The 15,169-nt window shown below is 41.1% G+C and overlaps 1 protein-coding gene across 3 annotated transcripts; it reads right to left on the bottom strand.

Annotated features, from left to right (window-relative positions):
* Positions 1-402: 402 nt before the first annotated feature.
* TBPL1 (TATA-box binding protein like 1) lies at positions 403-14,488 on the bottom strand. 3 transcript variants are annotated; one of them, XM_084284203.1, is made up of 7 exons: positions 14,332-14,488; positions 8,321-8,507; positions 7,632-7,714; positions 5,735-5,798; positions 3,924-4,027; positions 3,729-3,823; positions 403-931 (listed from the first exon to the last, which is right to left on the bottom strand). In XM_084284203.1, exons 2-7 carry the CDS (start codon positions 8,453-8,455, stop codon positions 861-863), a joined length of 552 nt encoding a protein of 183 aa, XP_084140329.1. In that variant the 5' UTR covers positions 8,456-8,507; positions 14,332-14,488; the 3' UTR covers positions 403-860. The 3 variants fall into 3 exon arrangements, with proteins under 3 accessions (XP_084140329.1, XP_084140330.1, XP_084140331.1); XM_084284204.1 differs by lacking the exon at positions 14,332-14,488 and adding an exon at positions 13,453-14,223; XM_084284205.1 differs by lacking the exon at positions 14,332-14,488 and adding an exon at positions 8,799-13,410.
* Between the last annotated feature and the right edge of the window lie 681 nt (positions 14,489-15,169).

Here is a 15,169-nt window from a genome sequence, read left to right as displayed (position 1 = left end):
CGAAGCTCACATAGTAATTTGTTTCCTTTTGCATCCAGCAGGTGGACAAGGCAGTTAATTTTTCTATAGTAGCTTCTTTAGTTGGTAAGATTTCCTCATCATCTACAGGAAAATAGTTGTTGTAGACCTTTATATTTAGAAATGTCTTCTTTAAACAGCAAGAAAATACTTGAAATCTGGCATGTAGTTAAGAGAACTGGGAACAAACCAAATTTCATCCTCGGATAAACATACGTAACTACTATAGATTTCAATCTAACCCACACACAAAATTTTACACATACTACAAATAGAAACAGAAGGTAATCAGCAAAAGACTATTCCTACATCGTTTCAAATTAATTTGCAACTATACAATTTTAATGTAATAGAAAAAGGGAAAGGAATATAACAGAACAGGTATGAAGAGAAATATTTTCCAAACTTTTATTTGTGCACATTCATCAGGTGAAAAAGATAACTTTTACAGCTTCTTTGGTGCCCAATATTCAGCATACAAAAATGTAAAAGACTATTCACAAATAAAACACAAGCTCAAACTAAAAAAAATGTTTTAAAGGTAGTGCACATCGTGACAGCTTTGCTTATGAATACACAGAAATTACTGCAAAAATAAATAGAATGTCTTTTTAAAAGCAGCAATTTCATATCTTGTAAACTTCTGTTTTTACAATACAGCACTGTTAAGAGTAAAATCCAAAAGGACTGGAGTTTATACTGTGGCCATGAACAAGTAAAAGAGTCTGTATTCCTCTGCTGTAGTTGGTCCAGTTTTCCTTTTTGCTTTTAGTCCAATGTGCAGCAGTCTTTTAAAGGTGCTTGGTTAGGAAACCTAACCATCAAGTGGTGAATTATAAAATTTATTTCCTGCTTTCAAACACGAATGGGTAAATCTGCTCCACAGCACTGGCAACAGCCTTTACGTTTGGCCCTGTGAAGTATTAAAAAAAAAAAAAAAAAAAAGGAAAAAAAAAAAAGGAAAAACAGGAAAAAACAACAGGAAGAGAAAAATCAGGCCATCAGAAATTAAAACAACAACAGTATCTTCAAAACAACCTTAATATTTATGGCTGCTGTAACTTTATTCTGTAGACAAGAATAACTTCTCCCCATTTCTCCCAACTGAAGAAAGTGTTCCTCTTCCCACTGTAACTTACAAGAAAAAAAAACTCTAGCATGGAATCTGCAAGATATTCTACGCTGATTAATGCCTAAATTGCAAATAAATACTATCATTTCCTAACAATTTGCATACTTCGCAATTTACTGGTTTAAACAGTCAGCCCAGAGAAGATCGCAGAAGCTAAGAGGCAGAGGTAAAAGAAGTATTTTTACTTATCATTCTCTTCTAGGAATTTGTACTACCCAAATCTGTACTACCTGGCCACATTTATCTCTTTTAAATAGCCACCACATAAAATATTGCTAAATAATGCTGGATTTAACCTAAGTATGTTCCAAGCAAATTTTATATTTGAAAATTATAGACTACTACTTTTCAGTCTAGATTTTGCAAATAGCTCCCTCCAGCCATTGATCTCAGGACAGCACCTGCAAGCTAGGGAATGGTTATTGTCTCAGAATGAGGCAGCTGAAGGTTATCTAACATAATTTATGAACATTTGGGAAGAGGAAGAATGAGCTAGCAGTGCTTTCTAATGGTTCTAGACCATTTCCTGCAATGAACAACTGAGGCTGCAAATGAATGAGCAATACTATGCCAGAAGAAACTATCCTGGATACAAGTTTGGTGATGTAGATAAATGAAGCCAACAATTTCTCATGTTATTTGATGATACAAACTTCTTTTTTTTTTTTTAAACTCACTTTGGACTTCAAAGATTCCTTTCAAGTACAGAGAACTGTTCAAAATGGCTCCCCATTTGTCTCCCTCTACTTATAAATAACCTATGTCTTATCTATGCATGTAATTCCAGACATATTAATTTACGAGCTCAGTCAGAATGAAAATGGATTAGGATTATTCTTGCATTTTCCAACTTAGCTGAGTTAATCACTCACGCAAGCAAGCCTGATGGAAGATACTCTGCCTAGAACATCCTTTGCCTTACAGGCAATTTCTTTGCTTTCCTTCAATTTGTCTACTATGGTAGAAATGCAAGTTCAAGAGAAAGCCTTCAGAAAGCAGGAGTATGAGTAGACAAAACTTGTAACAAGTAACATTGAAGAGTAGTGTTGAAGATATGTAAAAACTGGAACATCACTGCAGGGAGTATAAAATAAAAACTAATAATAATAATCCTCCTCACTGCTCATTTTGGAGGAAGAAAAACTAATAGAACTTTTTTCCCTATTAACTATCAGTTCTCTTATCAGTCATAAAATCATAGAATCATCCAGGTTGGAAAAGACCTCTAAGATCATCTAGTCCAACCTTTAACCTAGTACTAAAATCCACCACTAAACCACGCTAGCAAGTTCTACATCTACACATTTCTTTAAGCCCTCCACGGATGGTGGCTCAACCACTTCCCTGGGCAGCCTATTCTAATTCCTCACAACTCTTGCAGTAAAGAAATTTCTTCTAATATGCAACCAAAACTTCCCCCGGCACAATTTGAGGCTATTTCCCCTCGTCTTATCACTTGGTGCTTGGGAGAAGAGCCCAATCCCCATCTCGCTATAGCTTCACTTCATAGAGTGTGATAAGGTCTCCCCTGAACCTCCTTTTCTTTAGGGGAAACAACACAAGTTCTTCAGCCGCTCCTCATAAAACTTGTTTTCTAGACCCTGCAACAGCTTTGCTGCCCTTCCCTGGAGACGCTCCAGCACCTTGATGTCTAGCCCTAAATTTTCAGATTACTAAGTCTAAGAGAGTTTGTCTTCTTAAAAAAAAAAAAATAAAAAATATCCTGATATATTATGATAGGTATTTGTTTAAAAAAAAATAAAAAAAAGTAAAAATAAATACCCCTACATGTGACCAGTGTATGAATATATAATACCAGTAGTTGAACTCTACCAATGATAAGACCAGCTGAAGTGATAACAAATGATATTTCCTGGTTCTGTACTATTATAACAGGTATTCCTCACATCTGACTTTTCACATCTGTGGTAGACACTGCACAAGTAAATATAGCAAAGAATGGAAAATGAAAATTAGAGAAAGAAGGAAGAAAAAAATGGCAGTAGCATCTCTAAGACCCAAAACTATCATGTTTCTGATTACTTGAGAAAAGTCACTAAATCCTATAACCCAAGTAGTGGTTCTCCCCCAGATGAGCTTTAACAGAAGCGAGCACAGGTCTGAAGAATTGCAAATATTGGTCAACTTCAGTTACGACAAAATACTATGCCTTCTCACATGTTTCCACAGATCTCAAGCTTGGAAATATGCATTTATGAAAGTGCTGTTGATGCTACATGCAGTGCAGTCTACATCATTACAGAGATTCAAAAAAAAGGTAAAAAGTAAAACATTTAAATAAACAATATCTGCATTCTCAAATTCTCTTTTTTTTATTTCTTTTTTAAAAAAGGAAAAAACGGACCATGTCCATGTAATTTTTAAGTCTACCAGTAATAACTCTTTCTCTAACTTGTCTGGCCATTTCACTCAAAATGAAACTAAGTACAAGCACTGGGAAACAAGATCCCTTTGGCATATCTTTTGACTGTTTTGAATATCTTCTTTTCCTAAACTGACTAGCCCTAAAGTTAAATATTCCCAACAAGTTAAATATTTATTTATGACATCAAAATACCTGTAACTGTGATACTGCCTGTTGAAAAAATCTGTAAGGTAGCTCTGAGAGTTTTTATTCTGTAGCACACGGCAGGATGAAGTTCTGGTTCGTAACTAGAAGACAAAAGAACAGGTAAGAGGTCTGGAACTGAAACAGAAAAGCTTAAGAAATATACAAAGACTACATTTAAAAAAAAAAAAAAATCTACCATACCTCGCATGAGGTCTGTTATTCTTCGTAAATTCTGGCAATCTTATCTCAAAGGGCATGTTGCACACTGCTAAAACATTCACAACTTTAAAATCTGTGAAAATTACCTTTTCAAAAGAGAAGAAAAGAATGTCATTAGAAACTCAGCTCAGAGAAGCAGAGAGATATGGGTTGAAAAAAAAAACAACTCAGAAGAATACTAGTTGAGTATTTTAATGTTATTTCACAACTAAAACCTTGTGATTGATGCATTTCTAATAGTCTAAAGGTATTTAATAGACTCAAGTCACTAATTTTATCCTTCCACAGTACAGTACCCATTGAACTAGATTATTTCACATTTGTACTATGTGCTTATCGTACAATTTACTTTAAAAATTGAGACACAGGAATAACCCATTGTTATACTAAAACACAACCAAATTGAAAACAAACTAAATTAAGTAGTTCATGGGCCATCAAAATTAACAAAGAAAAACTTTAATTCTTACATGAATCCTATGCAATTTGGAAAAGTGTCTTTAATGCCTTGGTGCTATACACCATTTTTATCAAAGCTAAGAATAAGATAGAAGATAAAAACTGTTGTTTCAAGTGTCCAGTATGGCAAGCTATTTTTCCAGTCTTTTGCTTTCTGAATCCTACCTCAAAATACTGGCTTTTAGTTATTCTCAGACCACAGACCACAGACCACATGACAGTAAAATAGTCAACAGACAACTCCAAAACAAACAAATGCACTGTTAAGAAGTCAGTGTTAGCAAACTCACCGAAGAAAATTTTGTTCATTTTCTGGAAGCCAAAACTGAAAATTTCTCAGCCAAAACATTTAAAAAAAAAAAAGTATGCAAGTGGAAGCAACAAATCCTTATAAAAGGTCAATTATTATTTTAATCCTCAAAGCATATTCCACCTAAACTGCTCACTTCATAATAAAATAGTGCATCTACCCTGGAGGCGCTGTTCATCTCTCAGTGATTCAATGCTTCATTCCAACTTTAAGAGCCTGGGTCTAATGTATACTTTCTTAGCAATAAAATTCCCTAACTTTTGCTTGGGTCTAATGCAACATTAATGGGATAGCCTGTCACAGCTGCCTTTATGCAGTATAATCAAATTTAGATTCTTCCTGCCAAAGGACAGCAACTGTGCCTGTTGGTAATTGTCTGTTGGTAAATTTAAATTGTGGGTAAACAGCACAACTGACTGTCAGAAAGTTTAAAAATTACACATTTTAGTACTCACATTCAAAACTGTTACTAAAAAGATCAAGTGGTGTTTTTGACTGGTAATGTTGACCCAAACCCACAAAAGAGGGGTTTCATACCCTATTTTTTTTTTTTAAACTATTTCCAACTGTGCAACCTCACAGCACAGCACCACTTCCCCCCCCTCAATTAACAAGGTTCAAACTTGCCCTAAACAAGAGAGACATGTGTTTGTTATTCCACCATAAATGAGCGAAAATTGTGTTTAAATGACAGTTTGGTTTACACCCTTCAGCACTTCTTCCAAATAAATCTTTCAACGTATTTTTCTACCCATGAAATATTTGTGGGTGGCTTGTTTAGAAAGTTTTGTTGTTCATTAGGAAGGGAAAAAGCACAATTCTGAGCCACCAAATGAAACCCAAATCCACAAAATAAGACATTTCTTTGACTAGCATCTGGAAAACTTATGCTGATACAAAAGGGGCATCTGAATGAAAACATGCTGATTGCTAAATGGTTATGCTTCCTCACTTTTGTAATACTTTGAAAAAAATGAGTACCATCATTGCTTAAGCAACATAAGTCCTTTTTCATTAGAATTACCTGAAAACCTAGTTTCTGTAGACTACGAGCTAATCGTCTGGCACCAAATTTAGCTTCTTCTTCACTGCAAAGACAAGAATCTAGCATTAACAAAAGTATAGCATATGCTCATGTGCACACATACTATAGTAAATGGTTCATTCTGTAGTCTGAGTACTATGTAACGCATGAACTGTGACCACATGGACAGCCTTAATTTTACGCAGCTGTACCTATTATATTCTATCTTCACTGTCTAGATATTCAAATAGAGTCTTTTATACCCTATTTGAAGAATATTTTGGCACTCAGCTCTAGCTTAAGACAGTAAGAGCTGCAGTGGGAACCATATTTTGATTGTATATGATATTAAATACTCTTAAGAGACAAATATGGTAGTTTGAAGTTGGCCATCCTGAACTGGTGGTTACTTTTCATTCTGTTCTCCTTTACAGCGAGCTTGTTAGCTTCCCTGGAGGTTTAGAGAAGAAAGTGATGTTTATGAATATTAATACCAGTATAAAGCACCAAATAAAAGTTTAGGGAAAAAGCTCACTGTACAGTGCAGGGCCACAGAAGAAAAAATAAATCTATCGTTTAAATGCCAGCACCGACAAATCACCTTCTATTTTGAGACAGGTATCATATACAGAAAGTATGCAAATTTACCACTGTACCTTACCCTTACCCCACAATGTGGACATAACTTACAGGAATTCAGCCATTAGCAATTTCGCAAATTCATGTGTATATGAACTAAGAATTTGCTCTTTCTATTCCCTCAACAGTGTTTAACTTGATTAAATTTAGGTGAGTTTTCATGTAGTAATAAGAGAGACATCCCTCAAAAAAGGTCATCCCTGCCCAAGTTGTAATTCTGGCTTAAAAAAAAAAATAAATCTAATTCTCAGAGAGTTTTCAAATCACAGAATGGTTGTGGTTGGAAGGGACCTCTGGAGACCATCTAGTCCAACCCCCCTGCCAAGCAGGGTCACCTAGCCCACATTGCACAGGATGACATCCAAGTGGGTTTTGAATATCTCCAGAGAAGGAAGCTCCACAGCCTCTCTGTGCAACCTGTGACAGTGCTCTGTCACCCTCCCGGTAAAGAAGTGTTTCCTCATACTCAGCTGAACTGAGCTGAGACCTGTGTCTCAGTTTGTGCCCATTGCCTCTTGTCCTGTCACTAGGCATCACTGAAAAATCTGGGCCCATCCTTTTGACGCCCTCCCTTCAGATATTTATAGACATTGATGAGATTCCCCTCTCAGCCTTTTCTTCTCCAGCCCAACTCTCTCAGCCTGTCCTCATATGACAGATGCTCCAGTCCCCTCATCACCTCAGTAGCCCTCCTCTGGACTCGCACCAATAGCTCCATGTCCCTCTTGTACTGGGGAGCCCAGAACTGGACACAGTACTCCAGGTGAGGCCTCACCAGGGTTGAATAGAGGGGTAGGATCACCTCCCTCAAAATTCTGACAACAATATTTCTACCACACCCCAGGATACCGTTGGTCTTCTTGGCCACAAGGGCACATTGCTGGCCCATGGTTAACCTGTTGTCCACCAGGACTCCCAGGTCCTCCTTCTCAGAGCTGCTCTCCAGCAGGTCAGCCCCCATTCTGTACTCGTTATTTCAGAAAAGAAATCTTTGAATTTTCTTCATAAATTAGTTTTTTCTGCTGTTCTCCCAGAATGCTGAAATGATGTTGCTCAAGATTTCAATTCAGTCAAAGGCAGACAATTTGCAGAGAAAATTTCCACTCAAATACTTAGCTTGGCAAGGATCTAAGCGTGATATAACATGGAGGAATCTTAAGAGCAGCAAGCACTGCCTCTTGCTACCTTCCTCATTTATAACATTATGTTTTAAAATATACATGCATTTCAACCAGAGAAAAGATCTCTATGGACTTACCTTGTGGCTCCTGTGCAAATAACTTTTCCTGAGGACCAAATTGTGGCCGTAATCCTAGGTTTCCTAAGCTTCATTAATACTTTCTAAAAAGGAAAATGAAAGTGGAAGAATTGGGAGTTGGTGTTAGTCCAATTTCAAAATTGAAAAAAAAATCAAGTATTATGCAATTATTTCTTTACTTTTGGTAAGTCTTGAAAAGTTCCTTCATCTCTTTCAGCAACTACAAAATCAGCTCCTGAGAAGAGGAGTGAACTAAGAAGTGAACTATCTTAACCAGTGATTCAGTGTTCACATAACAAATTAAATGAAGGTATTTTCCCTTGAATAAAAAGGTGAGAGCCACAGCATCATGCTGATTTTTTATTCTCTCTCCCCTGTTGACTCCTCATTGATATATTTTTCTGAAAAAAACATGAAGTTTTAGTGGGGCAGAACAGACCCTGAGGTGTAAGAGGTCTCACTGCATACCTTACACTTACTATTCACCTCACTAGTTGAACAGACCCTAGTCTGTTAGATCCCTGAAGTCTTTTGAGACAGTATTTAGCCCTCCTCCCCTTACTGTAGGCTTAGTGTATGACAGACTCAATGCCTATCAGGACAGAAATATAGAAATAAAACTTTGCTATCCACCACACATGGATATCAAGATGTAAAAACAGATAATTGAGGTATGTTAAATCTCTTACCCCAACATCACGCTTGTATATGACATTTGCTCCCTCTAATGCAATCTTCCTCAAGTTTAAATGACATCTTGTTCTAAAAACACACACTACATTTGTGATTAAAATGTCCAATGCAACATCACTGTCCGCATCCATTGGGGTGATTTACAACTCAGTTCTCCCACCAGCTCACCATGAAGATCACATCCTGAGAACAAAAATGATAAAGTTAAACATTCCAGTAGAAAGCTGCTTATTAACACTGCTCTTGTATACATCCGTCCCTTAAATGAGACAAGAAGCAGAAGTGACTACACTCTGACTCATTTAAGTTAACTGCGTGTGGGGAGGGGGGGCAGTGTCTACATCCTGTATGCTATAAAATAGGAGGCTACTTGTTTGAAGCCATGTTGCCAGACTTAACAGACATCAAGTGTATATATATGTGTATATACATATTATTTTTAAGCCTGCTGGCTAAATATGTTACAGCTCTTACCAACTATATCAGGATGCTGTGAAATTTACTAAGACTTTTTCCATAGCTCCAAAGGCTCATAGTTCCTCAGCTCATTTGAGGATGTCATCAGACACCTCAGGAAAACACATTTCTCTCACTTTTTAAATAGGCAATTCTAAAATATAATAATTTGTGTTGAAATGGATGAGTCTGCCGAATAAGTCAAAAGCCTACTAGGAGGCTACGCAAACTGCAGGCTGTAGACAGCCTGCCACCACAGAGTACCCCATCTTCACCCAGCGTTTGTGGCTGAACTCTCCGACCAGAACACCACAGCATGAACTAGACAAAAATCACACGTTTCTGAGGAACAGCGTGACTTCCTACGAAGGCACAGAATGGCCACTCCATGCGCACCCAGCAAAGCTAAGGAACCACTAAGCCTGCCTGTGCATGCTACGGGTGATGTCCCCACCAACACTGCGCCAGGGGGAGCAGGGCAGTGAGCCAGGGAGCTGGGCTACTGCCCGCAACCCACCCCGTGACTGGCTGGTAGCCATTCTGCACGCACACCAAAGCCAAGACACCTGACACTGCAAATGAATCCCAAATGAGGTATTTGTGGAAAGGAAGGAGGGAAAAAAAAAAAAAAAAAAAAAAAAAAGGACAAAAACATTGGTATAGAGGGAAAACAACTTGTATCAAAATACTGCAATTTATTAAGGAGTTTTTCTTTCTAGAAGAACATAAAAATCATAGCTGTCTTCCAGGAGAACTAATTTAAGCAGAGAATAGCCTAAGAGACAGAGGCAATAATATCTCAGACTGCTTTTGATCCATTCATCTAAAATTTTAGCAGTATTTCATCCCAAATGAATCCCAACAGAAAGCAAAGACCAAAACTGAAGAAAAATAGTCAGATATATGAAATGCTCTACGTGGTCAATGCCATGGCAGAAGCAGGAGACTACGCATCAAGAACACATGACGTATTTACAGTGTTATAAATATTTTGGTCTCACATATCAGAAAACTGCAAGACAAAATTAACAATGTTATTATCAATATTTACATCTGACTACGACTTCCTAAACATCACGCCATAGTTTCTCATCAAGAACGCACTCAAGGTGCGTCTTTGACTACAACTGACTATCACTAGGGGAAGTAATAAACTACAGTGCAGATGTACATAATGTACTTGATCAACTGCTGTGACGGCTGCCTATTCTACCGCGCAGCTGGCTCCCGGCTAAAAGAATTATTCTGTAATTGCTGGCTTGTCCAATATAAGAAAAGGAAAAGCAGGTGACAACAGAGAAAAGAGACGAAGAAACGTCAAGAGAAAACTGGAAAGCCAAAGGCAACATGGGGAGGTGTAGGGGGAGAGCAAGCAGAGAAGAGAACAAACAGTAACTAATTAGTATTCCCAGATGTCTCTCTTTTTTTAATTCAAAATTATATGAATCCTATGAAGCTACAAATGACTCGTTCCATCTGGTTTTGATGGACTACTACAGATTGGGTTAGCAATTTACGGCACCGGCTCCAAAGATAGCACATTTGCAGATTCTGAATGGCACGCAGGCAGGGCCGGCGCGGATCACAGAGCTGGAACCCGCGGCATCCGGAGCGAGGCATTTGTTTTCCACCCTGGCTCTCGCCGAGTTCACTTACTGGAACCCGGGAACTAACGCCATGCAAGAGAACAGGACACCTCCAGCGGGCTGCCTCTCCCTCACTGCACCAAGTTTCTGCTGGCATACTCAGTCTCGACATTGTGAAAGAGTAATGCTGTCATGTACAAGAGCCTTGAAAAGTTCCTGGCTGCTAAGGAAACTATAATATTGTCTGAGAATATCCCCACAAAGCATCAACAGCTCGTCTTAAACAGATCCCGGGAGAAAAGTCACTTGCTCATTCAGGACAAGAGAAAAAGCCATTGAGATGAAAATTACAATTTAAAAGGAAAAGATCTATCATCAAAGGGGAATTTATAGACGAAAACGCCAGAATGTTAAAATGCTGCGGAGTTGTCTGGATGTTTTCAGCAATTATGGTGCATCTCGGTTAGCAGTACAATTTACACGTGTAGATTTTAATGGGAGAAAAGTTACACAACGCTACAATAATGAATCCCCATTTTTATCATCTATGTTCTAAAAGTTCAAGACAACAGATAAATATAAAGAGCTCCTCCTTATACTTATACTCGAGCCATAGCTAATATTCTAGACTGTGGTTCACAACATTTAGCTAAAAAGTGACATAATTTGTCATAGAAGCAGTACCCGAGTACAGTGCAAAAATTAAGAATTCTGTCTTTATTCTACTATAACGTCATTTGATCTAATTAGATCACACTTCTCTGTTAAACCTTTCAATCAAATACTGAACGTTTCAAGTATCCATTCTTAAGTTTTTCTCATTTGTATTGAGAAGACTCCTTATTTACTGCTGCTAAATACGACCCACATTCTTTGAGAACCCAAGCACCTAAAGTTTCAGATGCAATGTACCCATTCTCTTTTAGCACAAAAATACAATGCTACCTTATTTCAAGGCATGGTTTGGAACTGTTGTGCAAAACAAAATGGTTCTAGACTTGGATGCTTCTGCCCGACATCGAGCATAACCTGCTATGAGCTGTGCCTTTGGTGTTCATTTTGATGTCTCATGCTGCACTGACAACAAAGAAGAACTTCTACTGAAAAGATGTGCTGCTACTTCTCTTCAGGAAGTCTCAAAGAAATCGAAATTCATAGAAGCCACTTCAACACAAAATCGATTAAAAAATGGTAATACTTGTAACAAAGAAAAACATCTAAAGAACATGTTTATACAAAAAATGTAGCAATGTTCATTGCAAATAACAGCTTCATTCTTTCTTTATTTCCCTCCGGTAGCATGCCCTGGCGGAACATAGCAGCCCTATGCGACACCTTGACGCTCCTCCTTCCCAGCCTTCCCTACTGGAAGGCTTCCCTCATGGGGAGCCCTGACCCATTCTGTTATTTCCGAAAAGCTAAATTACTCTCTGCTTCCTATCTGCAAAACGGGGAAAATAACGTTCCTGTGCTTTTACACAGACGCTTTGATACCAAGCAACAGCATGACATACGTGCCTGTTACTGTTCCATATTTATGCAGTTACACTTGCAGAACCGAGGGACTGAGTAGAAACCAAACATCTGGTTCTTTCCCGTTCCGGATTTGCAAATTCCTAAGCTGATTTTACTGAGCTCAACTTGTGTTGATTAATTTTGCCCAAAGTTCTCTCATTTGAACCTTAGAATTTTGGCAGCCTAAATCTCATTTCTGAAAGTATGTTTTGCCAGTTATTGCTGATTCACTAACAGACTAAAACAAATATTAAAATCATTTACTTTTCTATACACGCAGTTCTTCTTTTGCATTGTGCATTTTGTTCAGCTTTCCCCAGAGCAAGAAACTTGTTAATTTCAATTTCAAGTTCTCTTGCACCAATAGAACACAATCAACCCCAACAGAGGAAAAGGCAAAAGGCATCTTTGTAAAAGTTTTTAATATTCTGTTTCACTAAGGAAATTATAAAGGCTTGTTCTCTCTTTTATATGTAGATGCCAGGGATACTCCTGACGTATTGACACTAAGGAAAAAAAAAAAAGAAGTAAAGCCTGGTAACGAACGTAAAAATAACAAAACCAAAAGCCAACCTCAAGGACATTTGACTTTGAAAAGTAGCACATTCTCCACTGAAACAAGAGAGGCTTCCCACTTCAGAGTAAGAAGTACACCCATGGAAGGAGCAAGCACTGTTCTTAAACAAAGCATTACCCATACATCCCCAGTTAGGACCAAGGCCATACTATTTTCAAAACTACATAAACAGGCACAAAGAAACACACCCTGCACTGAAATCTTACAGTCTAAAAAAAAGCCAGCTTGCTCTGTCCTCAAAAAATTGCAAACCAACCCAACCACACCAACATCATCAAAGAGCGAGAAAAGGCACCTAGGATGGGGTATAGAAACAAAGAATTATTTTAAGCTTTTGGCTACTTTTGAGCTGAGAAACCCAGAGCTCTGAAGGTAGATGGCAGGTATCTAATAATAGTCATGTTAATGTCGGAACAGCTTAATAAACACCTTTTTCACCATCAGCACAAGTATAAGCAACTTGTACTGGTTATTTTTAACCCTGCTCCCAAGCAGGTTGCCAACTGACGCCACAAACTGTTCCAACAGCCCAACTGTCAGGAGGACTGTACTACTGCAACAGTCGGCATTCACCAAACTAAGCGCCCACAAAGCATTTCTGACGAGGTTAACAGAAACCTGCAGGTGAGAACAGAGAATACAAAAAAGATAAAACCCACTGGGAATCAGGAGAGGGTAAATTCCATCCTCCTACTGAATGCATTAAAAAAAAAAAAAAAAAAAAGAAAAAAAGCATTCAAGTCATTGGAAACAGGTCCCTGGAGGTGAGTTCTACTTGAATTCCTGGACAGGACACAGTCACAGTGGTAGGCTGATGACTCCTAAGAAGCGATGGTAATGTTACCACTGTTGTTTGTCTAGGAAATCCTCCAACTCACAAAGCTTTCTAAGTTTTGGACACTGGACTAGAGGTGTACGCTTTCATTTTATTGTCTCCACTGGCAACTTCAATAGTCCCAAAAGCAAGAGGCTAGTTGGAAATCAATATGCTCACCTCTTGAGGTCATATGACCGCAACCAACAGAACCGTAACAAGTACAGTTTGGAGAAAATTTCCAAATATGTGTAAAAATGGTTACAGAGAACAGTTACCCAAGCAGAACAATGAAAATAACGAATCTATCCGCTCCTCCTGCAGTAAGTAGGGCACAAATGCCCAACCCCGCTGTCCAGCCTCTTGGATAAGACTGGAGAGTCCCTGTAGACTTGGACTCCTCCAGCACAAACCCGGCTGCAGGAATAAAGCCAAAGAGCTTTCAGAACATGAGCAGGAAGCCCGTTTTCAGATGGCAATTCAAAACCAGGCTGTTTCCCCCAGACCGATCTCATCAAAAACAATCTATTTGCAACCGAAGCGCGAACCAGCAGCACCCAGCTTACCACCACCCCTCCCTGGCGACCCCGAGCCATAACCCGAAGCCACGCGCTGCAAGCAATCCCCTCGCCACCCACGACGGGCAGAAAATCGCCGTTAGCTCGGCTGGAAGCCCAAAAACAGAGGCCGGGCGGCCAACCCGTTAAAAAAAAAAGCGACAACAACCACTAAAACCCGGCCGCGTTGCTCCGCAGCAGGTGTGCCCCACGCCCGCCTCCATCCATGACCCCCCCCCCCCGGTGCCTCACAGCCCGGTGCCTCACAGCCCGACCCCGGCCCGGCGCAGACAAAGCGCGGCCACAAGGCCCCGCCGCCGCCCGGCCCCGCACAGGCCCGGCAGCGGCAGGAGGGGACCCCGGGCCTCTTGGGGGGGGGGCGCTCGGGCCCCTCACTCCCCAAAAGGAGGAAGAGGAGGAGGAGGAGGAAGGCCGCAGCCCCCCCCCCCCCCCCCCAGCGGCGGGGCGGGGCGGGGGGGGGCTGTATCGGCGCGGCCGTTACCGTGCGCGCGGCGGGCGGGCGGCGTGGCGGAGGCGCGGTTGCTGGGAGAGCCGGCGCTGGCGCCCGGCGGCGCTCCCGGTCCGGCTGCTGGGCCCAGCCCCCGCCGCCAGCACCATCCCCCGGCGCCGCGGGCATAGACGCGCCGCCGGCTACAGCGGCCGCCGGAAGTGGCGGGACGGGAGGGGAGGGGAGGGGAGGAAGGGGGCCGCGCTGCGCCGCACTTCCGCTTTACGCTCTGATGGGGGGGGGGGGGGGGGGGAAGAGGGGGCGTCGCTTTGGCGCCTGTCGGCGCTGTCGCGATAGCAGCCCTGCTGGGTGGGTGGGTGAGTGGGCCGCTACCAGGTCCCGTGGTGCAGCGAGGGGTGAATAACGAAATAAAGTTGTGTGGTGCTATGCAGGCGTCGGTGTCTGTGTGAGGGAGGTTGGGCGTGGGGCTCTGAGGGTCGGCGCTGTCGCGACACGGCGCCCGTCCGTGCCGGCTTCCCGTGTAACAGAACGACGTTAATTAGGATACAGGAGCGAACCTTAATTAGCACAGAGGGGACAGCACCAAGCCTGAGTTTTGCAGCCCTTGTGGAACGCGCGTGCTCCCCCTGCCACCCTAATCTGAGCCTCGCAACGCCTGAGTTGTTCCCCGTCACCAATTTTCCTCATTTTCCCCCCGAACCGGCGGGGAGGACATTCCCTACAGGCGGGTTTCGCTTCCCAGCTGGCAGGCTGGGCCGTGCGGCAGCGCTGCCCCCCCGTGGCTGGTCACGGTTTCAGCCGGCTGCAGGGAAAACGAGGGGTTCTGGCTTCGGAGCCCCTGACCGCATTTTTCCCGAATTCTCACTGAACT

Source organism: Netta rufina (assembly GCF_964035555.1).
Source record: "Netta rufina genome assembly, chromosome: 3".
Classification (NCBI taxonomy): Eukaryota; Metazoa; Chordata; class Aves; order Anseriformes; family Anatidae; genus Netta; species Netta rufina.
Note: the sequence above shows the minus strand (reverse complement) of the source record. Positions and strands in the feature narration are given on the sequence as shown.